This window comes from Coloeus monedula (assembly GCF_965178545.1).
Source record: "Coloeus monedula genome assembly, chromosome: 3".
Classification (NCBI taxonomy): Eukaryota; Metazoa; Chordata; class Aves; order Passeriformes; family Corvidae; genus Coloeus; species Coloeus monedula.
Genome location: NC_138783.1, coordinates 102738705 through 102749038, shown reverse-complemented (window position 1 = coordinate 102749038; position 10334 = coordinate 102738705). Strand labels below are relative to the sequence as shown.

At 43.3% G+C, this 10334-nt stretch overlaps 1 protein-coding gene across 1 annotated transcript in view; it reads left to right on the top strand.

The window, feature by feature from the left end:
• The first annotated feature begins 3943 nt into the window (after nt 1-3943).
• Nucleotides 3944-10334, top strand: part of AP1S2 (adaptor related protein complex 1 subunit sigma 2) — a 29308-nt gene continuing 22917 nt past the window's right edge. Inside the window, exons 1-2 of the mRNA XM_082278221.1 lie at nt 3944-4105; nt 5094-5272. Coding sequence (XP_082134347.1) covers nt 5094-5272 — 179 coding nt within the window. The 5' untranslated portion in view covers nt 3944-4105. The remainder of the gene's footprint in view (nt 4106-5093; nt 5273-10334) is intronic.

The following is a 10334-nucleotide window of genomic DNA, read 5'->3' as shown; positions in this document are numbered from 1 at the left end:
TAAAATGAGTCTTACTCACACACCCATGCCCTACTTCAGTAGGGGACTACAAAAACACAGCATGTACGCTTAAAGTATGTTCTCCTCTGTAAGGCGCTGAGATGGCTGAAAGGGAGGCAGGAGCAAACCCTTTCTTTACTAAATACTGTGTGAAGAGAAAAAAAAAGCTGTTAAAATTTAGTAAGCAAATTTTCCATTGGAATTTAATGAATGGTTCATGTTATAAAGGCCTTTTGATTTACCCATCATTTTGGCTGATAGCGAAAACACAAGAAATTCTTTTTGAGCTTCAGTTTTGGCAATAACAACATGCATGAAGTGCCAAATGCCAGAAGGTTGGCCTTATTAATTTTTGTATAAGATCCACTATTCCAGACAAAACAACTATAGTCTAATTAATTAAAAGCAAACAAAAAAACAAAATCACCAAAATTGACATAAACCATACCAGTCAAACCCAAGCAAATTTAATCTTGTTTGCTGTAAGCTTCCTTCCTGCCCCTCCCCCCAGCTCCAGGCAGTTCTCTTCTGTGTCTCAAGTCATGCTGGAAATAACTTACAAAGCAAACTCTTGGCTGAGAACCCCAAATGTCTTATGGTCAATGAACATAGCCCCCGAAGACTTGCCTTACATCTAAAATGGAATACAAAGGATTCTGCAACTATACAAAGGATTCTACAACTATAGCAGCTAAAAAAAAAAAAATTCATCCAAAATAAATCAGGGGATTATCATCAAGCTGGATATAAGACAATGCACAAAAGCTAATGGACAGAAGACTCACTGTGTCATGTCTAAAATTAGACTGCATTGACATTTGCACTGTCACTGGTTTGTGGAATATTCAAAGATATTATTGTTGTAAGCACAATATATATCTTTATCAATTTAATAATTACAGCTATTTCAGTATACTGCTAGTTCAATGGGTAAGTGACAGGATAATTTCATACAGGAACAAATGATGCAGTTGGTATTAACATAGACAATTAGTGCAAATTGCAACACTGAAAAGAAATGTGAACAGTCTTCTGAAGTTCCTGAAAGAAACAGCACTAACAGAAGGGACAGCATTACCTCTGTCACTGCCTCCCTACACAGGTGCTCAGTCCTGAAGCCAACTCCCTCAGTCACCTGTACAGCCAAGACCAGCCTTCTTGGCAATACAAGACACAGCAAAGTGCCAGCATAGGAAAAGAGATAGGAACATGGATGTGGGAATGGAAGGAGAGGGTGGGAGAAGTTGGTATTTAGATCATCCAAAACTGACATGGAATCTCGCCTTAAACTTATTAAAACAAGCAGGGTCATTTTGAGAGAAATGTATCAAGGAATGATCACATGAGTGGCAATCCCGGCAGGCTTGAGACCATTTCATCCTGTGTCTGAAACAGGAATGAGGAGGCAGGACAGGCTGTGGAAGACAGAAAGCTTCTTCCAAGTTGGACCTGGCTAGAGTTTCCACCACACCTGATGTAGCACTGGTCTCACATGCCTTATCACACCATCAGAAAGTGCATATAGCAGAGTGATTCTGCTCAGGAAATTTAATGAAGAAGCACCAGGTTACTGTCTGAAGAAATCCATCCAAGTAAAAGATAGAAGGGAGAAAAGCAGTGGAACAATTGCCCTTGTATAACTGTATGACATCATACAGTGTAAATGAGTAGTAAAATCTGGCAAAAAAAGAGAAAAAAATATACAGGATTGAAAAAAGAAAAAACGAATCGAGACTTTATGCCATCAAAACACAGACATTTCTTGAACCATCTGGGTAGTTCGTCTGATTTCAATCAACTGTGTTTGCAAAATGTGTGGTCTGATCCATATGCAGAAATATTTCACTGAGTTGGGAAGTGAGAAATCATAACACAGGTCTGGTGTGACTCCTTCAGAAATTCATTTTGGAGCTCCCACTACCATAACGATGCTAATAAACTGGAAGTTGCACAGATGAAGAGAAATAAAAGTTGGTTGCTGTCTTAAACTATGATTTGGAAGGTCTCAAAGCCCCTGAAGTGTGTATGCACTTAGAGAATCACAGAATATATTATGCTGAATTCAAAGATAAGCAAGTGCAGATTAGGAAAGAGATAGTTTATAAAAGTTTTCTGAAAAACAGGGTATTTTAGACGCTGGAATAACCTCACAGGAAACAAGCAGAACTGCAAAGTGTGGCAACTACTGAGGACAAAGTAACACCCTGGTGTAAGGGCAGACTCCCTGAGGTAACAGATCCAGGCACAACTGTTCCTGTGCTTGATGAAAGGCAGGTTACCGTGAGAACGGGACAGCTGCTCAACGAACATTAAATGTGACAGGAACAAGCCCCTACAACAGCAGTTCTCATTTTCTACACGACCTCTAATACTGCAATTGCCTTATCCATTCAGCTTGGTTTCACATACGCCTCCTTGTCCTCATGCCACTTTAATCTTACAATTATAACCTCTTCTATAAAATCAGGAATATATCTTCAGTTTTCCTCAAGTACAATTGACAAGAGCATTCCTTGAAATGCCAGAAAATTGGCTTTCCTTTCAGACCATGCACATTTTTACACAAAAGCATTTCCAGCGCCGGTTTCTGCTGCCATAGCCGTTTCGTAGCAGAAGAATGGGCACTTATTTAAAGTGTCAATAATAGAAAGTAATAAAAGCGTGACACATCCTGCGGCGCTGTGAGCTGCTCCTGACGGAAAGCTGCGGTGGGAGCACGACCCTTTCCCGGGTTCTGTCGGTCACTGTCACACCATTATCGGATCTGCCCGGTCAGGTCAGCTTTGCTGTTCATTTACTGCCGGGGGGTGGTGCTGAGCAGCGACGACGCCGAGAGCTTTAGGTGTTTGAAACATTTTTTTTTTTATAATAAGGTGCTCCAACTTCGGCTTGCAGTGACACCGCTCTGTTTCTTTCAACTAACACCTCGCTATGTGTTTTCAGCCCACCTGCATTAGAATTTTAACACCAAACCAATTCACAACAAAACCAAAACCAGCCAACCAACCAAACCCCCAAACGGAGCTGTTTCATCCTCAAAGCCTCTGTAGATACACATGAATGATAATTTTAAAACCAAGCATTAGTGAAACACAACACCGCTAAGTCTGTCGGCAGCTGGTCCTGCCAATCTAACTGCAGCTCGCAATCAAGGTGACTTTAGGGAAAAAACTTCCCCTCGCAGGGACAACCCCCTCACAGGGTCGGTCCCCCTCACACGGACAACCTCTTCGCAGACCCAGTCCCCTCAGAGGGATAATCCCCTCACAGGGTCCGTCCCCTCACAGGGACAGTCCCGTCACAGGGACAATTCCCTCAGACGGACAATCCCCTCACAAGCTCGATCCCTCTCAGGCGGCGCCCCCGCCCCGCCGCTCCCGCCCCCTCAGCCTCCGCCCCCCGGGCACGCACGTGCTGGAAGCAAACACTGCGCGGCGCATGCGCGGCCCTGCCGCCCCTCCCTTACCCCCGGCTGGGCCTGGCGGGGCCAGGGGAGGAGCCTCAGTCTCCGGGCGCCTGATTGACTGATGTCATTTCCCCGGCTCCGTGCCGCGCCCGCCCATTGGCTGCTCACGGACCGCTATCTGCACCGCGCCGCCCGGTTGGCTGTTGCCGCTCCGGCCGTTGCCCTATCGCAATTCGGGCCACGCGGATTAGGGCACCTAAACCCCGCCTCTTGCTCAGCCCCTCCTGCCGCCAGCACCAGCTCCGCCTTCCCCGCCTTTTCCTGCCTCTCATTGGTCCAGAGCCGCTTCGCTCCTCCCGCCCGCCCGTGCGCTGAGCTCTCCGATTGGGTGGCGGCCGAGCTCGCTCCGGTCCCCCCGCTCCGCGGCAGCTGATAAAGTTTTGTTCGGAGGCGCTCGGGCCCCGCCCCCTCATCTCGGCCCCGCCCCCCGCCAGCCCGGCCCCGCCCCCGACCTGCCCGAGGGGGGCGGCCGTTGAGGCGCGCGCGCGCTCGCGGCGGCGGCAGCGGCTCCCGTCCGCTCCCGACCCCTCCCTCCCTCAGTCCCGCTCAGCGGCCGCGGCGGCAGCACCGGGGGTGCTGGTCTGGGCAGAGCTGCCTCCTTCTCCTCCTCCGCCTCAGCTCCGCCGTCCCCTAGGCACGGTGAGCACAGCCGCGCGGAGTCGGGCTCGCCTCCCGAGCCGCCCGCTCCGCCAGGGGGTAGCCGGGGCGGTGCTGGGGCCGGCGGGGAGGTGAGGCGGGATGTTGGGAGGCTGCGGGGGCCGCGGGGCTCTGCCCCCGCCCTGGCACCGCGGAGCTGCTGCGGGCGCGGCCGCCGCTCGTCGCGGCTGGCGGTGGTCACGCTTGTCGCCCGGGACCAGGCTGGTCTTTCGCATCGTATTTCATGTCTATCATATTGCCTGGGAAACTTCCCCAGCCCGGTACAACTTCGAGCAAAAAGGCAAAAGAAAAAAGCTCAAGCCATTTCATTTAATGTTACAGCTGCGGAAAAACAGAACCCGGCAAGTTCCTCTTAAAATATAATTGCAACATCACTCCTTTAGGGGAAGCGAGACCTGGAACATAGGACCGCAGGGAAAGCACTTAATCTCTCCTTTTGTTTAACGTGGGAAAAGACTGGGCTTTTCTGTGCCGTAGGACGCTCCGCTGGGAGGTTTGATGTCTTTTAAAGTATCCCGAGGCTTTTCAGAAAGGTTTTACGTGCAGATTGTTCCTGTAAGGCTTTAATCTGGTGAAGTGTAGATGAGGTTGGGTATGGGAAAAATGTGCTGTGTTGTTTTTCTGTCATTTTGGGTAGAAAACGCAAATGAAATCATACTGGTGCTGGACGTGGCTGGTTTGAAATTGGGGTATATTCTCTCCCCAGCCGATGGTTCTGACACCCCTTTCTGAAACTTGTGTGCGCTTTCTTCTGCCTTTGGCTCGGCTGACCTTGCTCAGCAGAATCCATTGTATTATTGCTACTTCCAAATCTTGTGTAACATCTGCCAGTGCTATAGAAATAGATAATGTAGTTAGGGTTTTGGATGTCCGTCTTTCTTCTTGTTTGGTTTTTCTCAAGAGAGACCTTTTCGAAACTCGGAGACTGAGATTAATGCTTTTCTTTTTTCCCCTCCTTCCAATTCAACAGATGCAGTTTATGTTGCTTTTTAGTCGCCAGGGGAAACTGAGACTCCAGAAGTGGTATGTCCCGTTATCTGACAAAGAAAAGAAGAAAATCACAAGGGAACTTGTTCAAACAGTATTAGCCCGCAAACCGAAAATGTGCAGCTTCCTGGAATGGAGAGACCTGAAGATTGTCTACAAAAGGTGGTTCTGTCTCACTAACCTCGTAATTGCCATACATTACAAACGGTGTATAAAGTAGCAAGAAAATAATGAAGGTTGTTTTTGTTTTGTTGGTTTTTTTTTTTCCTTCCCTCTGTTGGTTACAGAGAAGACTGACTTTTCCCTTGAATCTAATTTGATAACCAAGCAGGAATCATTCATGTGTGGAAAATCACTCATGCATTTAGAAATGTACTGAAGAAAAGAAATGAGCTTTCCTCCTACTTTCATAAGGAGTGGCAGTTCTTCTTGGTACTCTGTTTAGGTTCACACAGTACATACATGCTTCATGTTTGTACACATTTCAGATGTAATAAGTGACAAAAATCTTGCAAATATTTACATCAAGCAGTGGCTTCGTTACTCACCTGAAAATATAACTTGCTTTTAAAGGCTCATAGAAATAAGGAAATAATTTTTCAAAGTACCTGGTTTGTTTTTTTGAATTTTTTTATTTTTTCGCTAAGTACAAAAAGGAATTTTTTATAATGAAAGAAATCATGGCTAGCTTTCTTTTGGTGGAAGTACTGTATAATTTTTTTTGCAATAATTTCATTTTTTAGTTGTTCCCTAACCCTTCTAGGAGTATTTGGCAAGAATTTTTTAGCTTTTTCTGATCTTTAGAACATACCACAATGGAGTGGTGTGAACATAATTTTTCTCCAGAAATAACAGTAATCCTCCTTCTGATGTGGTAGGCTGCATCTCTTCCAGCTGAAGGTGGTGCCACAAAGCCTTGAGTTATCCCTATTCCCTGGTTAGTTGTAAACTCAGAAGGTTTACTCATTCTTCTTTTGTCATGGAGATGGTAGTTAATTTGTGCCTTACAGTAAATATTGTTGTATTCCCTTTAGATAGGACAGAAAGAACTGGACCAGAAATGAGGCGTTTGTAACTCTTTTCCAGGACAACAAATGGGTAGTATCAAATACGTTTAGATGTTTTAAGTCCTGCTCTCATATATACATTGGTTTGTGTGAATACATGTGTGGGGGTATTGCTGGTCTGTCTAATGCATGTAGTTATTCAACATGAGGAGGAAGGAGGAGAAACAATGCATGAGGCTGTGCTGATAGCATACACAATTTCTTTTCCCTCTTGATTTCCTCATAAAACTTCTTGAACATGTATGTAGACAAGCTTGCTCAAACACTTGCTGTGCTTCCTTCAGTGATAATGCCTGCAAGTGCTTTTTCAGCTGGGCATTCATGGGACTAAATCAGAAAAATGAGGCATGAATAGGCCAATCTGTTTCCTTCCTTACCCAGTCTTTGAACAGCAGTGGCTGTTCTGGGGATGATTCCACATAGCTGCTTTCCCTCCCTGTTTATTGCTGTTAGTAACTACTTGCCATGTCCTTTTGTGTCTAGGGAGCTGGTGGAAATTTGGATAGGACTGTTTGAGTTGCTGTACTTTGTGGTGTTCTTGCATCTCAGTGGTGTGTTGTGGGTCCCATGGTCAAGGAGAATGAAGAAATTTGCTTGGAGATTTCTGTGTCTGGCTAAAAATGGTCTAAATACTGCAGTCTGTCTGCTGGACTGCTGGTGTGCACAGCTGACTGCAGTAGTTTATTTCACTCTCTGCAGACCAATCTGGCACAGAGAGCCTATGAAACTGCTAAAGATGAGCTTGTACCAAGCTAATGAACATCTCAACTCTTTTTTTGACTAAAACATCAGCAGAAGGACTAGGTATAAGGGATGATAGTTTAAATTTCTGTATCTGATAACACTAATAGCTCTTAGGTTTGTGGGACTTGTTCCCATCATTGCTCCATGGTTAAAGATGGTGAGTACCAGCTAGTATGATTTCTTTGTAAAGGGTGACTTTTAACCACCACCTTTTCAGCTACAGAAAGAGAAACACACCAGAAGGAACTCTTGCAAAAGGTGCTCCCAATTCTTCTTGAGCATCTCATCTTAGAAGATCTCTGCTAAGATTTGTTGTTGTCTGATCTATTGCTGAGAAGGATCTGAACCTGCTGGTGCAAATGTTTTTCAATATAAATTATAAAAGTATGTGCCTATTTCTATTATGAGTCTTAAATTGCTGAAATTTAAGTGCTGTTTTTTTTTTTTTTGAGTGTGTTTATTGTTCACATGTAGGAGACTTGAACCTAGATATTGCAGCTCAAAAGTTGGCAGTATTAGAAGTATATTCAAGGTCTCGTCGTCGTACCTTTTTGCAAGAACAAAATGAACTTAAAGTGTAAAGTTGGCAAGACAGTGGCTTTAGCTTCCTTATGATACTTAACATTTATTAAGACTGCTGGACTATTTTGACTAGCCTCCTTTGCTCTGTAGCATTTCACCTTTATAGGGTGTTTTCTGAATCTTCAAGGAAATAGATCTTAAAATTCATGTAAACGTATGTGCTGTAGCTTTTATTTCCCTCTGCTTTCATACTTGTAGCATTTATAATGGTTGCAACGTTGGCTCAGTCATTGTCGTCTTAAATTTTTTTCCTTCAGCACTACAAAACACAGATGGAGGGTGCCCAGTTTTGGTCATGGTGTGTGAATTGGCTTATAAGTATTCTGTAGCTGGTTTGGAAGATAGTTTTTCAGGCTTATAGACACCAGAAGATTAAAAAAAGGACATGAGCTTCTGACTTCAAGAAGCACAGAGATTTGATGTGACTTTCTGGGAAAATAAAAAATGAAATATGGGAAGCCAACAACAATTACACTTTATGAAAATAGAGGGGGAGTCATCTGCAGACAGCTGATTAGAAACTTAACAAACACAATTGATGTGTTTGCTCTTCACATTTTGTCATTTGAAAAGTAACATGTTGGTTTGGAGCATATAGGGTAGAAGTTCGTGCGGCTTTCCCCCTGTGGCAGAAAAAATGTGTTCAATGTTAACATTTCTAATTCTGCTAAAAAAGGAACTTAGGATGTGATTTTTTTTTTCTTTGAAGACTTCTTCTGTTCACTATTTTATCTTCTGGCAATATAAGTTATTTTCATTGTGTAGTATGTTGCAGGCAAAATCAGAACTTGGAGAAAAACTTGTTTTGTATGAATTTTACTTTGTTAGCATTTGGTGAACTGCATTCATGGGACTTAGTTACTGTTGATTAGTTATTTGATTGAGGATTGTGGCTTTGCTTTTATGTGTCAGTTTGGGACTGTATTTGGAATATATGAAACTACCATAGCTTTTGCTGCTCTTGATTTGGCAATTGTCTTTTGCTTTGCACGCCATAACCATAATCAGAGGTCATATTAAGGACTTACAGCAGAATAAGTTTTAAAACTTTCTACCCTCCCTCCACTGAAAGAAGCTATGAAAGAGCCCATTGTGCTGGTATTGTGCCTCTTAAAGTACTGTGAACTGAAGGTACAGCCATGTGGCCACTGGGATGTTCCCAACTGTTGGCATGATCCCTCTTTTTTCTTATATATAACTTGGCAGCTAGTTGTACCTCCTAAAAGTATTACTATGGTGTTGATCAGGTAGCTTTGTAAAACTGGCTGAATTCAATGATTATGGTGAATTAGAAACTTGGGCTTGCTAATTTTAATTAGATCAGGTCTTCTTTGTACAGGGTTCTAGTTTGTGTGGCACTGGGAGGACCTCACTATCAAGAAGTAGCAGCTTTTTCTTAGAGAAATAGCAGTATTCTTGTTTATTTCGAAACTGCTGGGGGCTATAGCCTTGCTGAAATAAGAAGCTGGAAAAGTGCTTTGTTTTGGTAGACTCTGTCCTGGAGTCTCAGAAGTTCCTGTTTTATTAAAGCAATGTGTAAAGTTGTGGGACAATAAAAAGATCTTTTGTCACGCACAGCTCATTAGTCGTCCCAGTTTTCATGGGGTCAGCTATCAGCAAACCACAGATTCTTGGGCTCCTTAAGCACTTGTCTGCCTCCTTGTTGTCTTTCAGAGTTCGGTTCTGTTGGTGCCAAACTTTGTAAGCTTTAAACTTCTGCAGTTAGGATCCACATGCAAAGTGACTTAGATACTGACAGACTTACGGCTTGTTTGCAGGTTTACCTGGTGACAAACTTCCAGGGATGACTTCAAGCAGGTGTTCTCTCATCTAGAAGGGGAACACCATTGAGCTGGTAGGATTTGCAAGTTGTGCTCTGCCTCCAGCGACCTGATCTCTCAGCAGTTACTGAACCTGGCTGTTCAGAGAGCAGAAGATGAGAACTCTGTTGAAGCATTGCCTGCCTGTTTTGAGGCTTCCCACTACTGAATTATTGCAACTCTTGGAGGGAGATACATGGATTTGTTTCCTATAAAAAAATCCTGAGGCCATCTGTCTGAAGGCAGCAGTTTGCATAAGTATTTATACTCACTGTGTTACCTTTTTGTTCTTCATCCTTTATTACATTTTCAGGTGATTTTGTCCAAACTTTTTTTTGGTCTCTCTGGTTTTGGACCCCTTTCTGATAAGTGGAGGACATTTATCATAAAATATTTTCCTAAATGAGAGCAGCTGAGTCTGAAGATTATTTTAATAATATTTAATGAGATAAAAAAAGACCACAATTGCAGTAGGAATAAAAAAGGCAGAATGTTTCTTACAGACTGCACTTCATTTACTTTTGTGTATATATTTTTCTATCAGGGTTTGCCTTTTATTTGGGTGCATATGAAAGGTTTCTGTCAGGCTCATTAGGAAGAAACTGTTTCTGCAGAGCAGAAATCTCTTTGAGCCCAAGTAATCTACTCGTCTTCGTGTGGATACTGTCCATGTAAACTTCTATACTTGGCAAAACTTCCAGTGTCTGCTGTGGATTATAAGTGGACACTTTTTTTCTGAAGCCCTTCCTGCAGAGGAAAAAAATTGTAATAAACTATTGCCTCTGAGGATTTGGATCCGAAGCATTCCTTTGTAGTATGCTCATGCCCTTTGGTATGACTTGTTTAAATTCTTCTGCCATTTGCCATTCAGGCTTATTAGATCTGCATTTTGGGTTTTTTGTTGAGTAGTGATCTGTTAGTCATGGTTGCTACTTAAAAAATAAATACAAAAATATTCTCTGCATATAATAATAGATACCTAGGCCTCCATTTTGTGTTGATACCCACTGA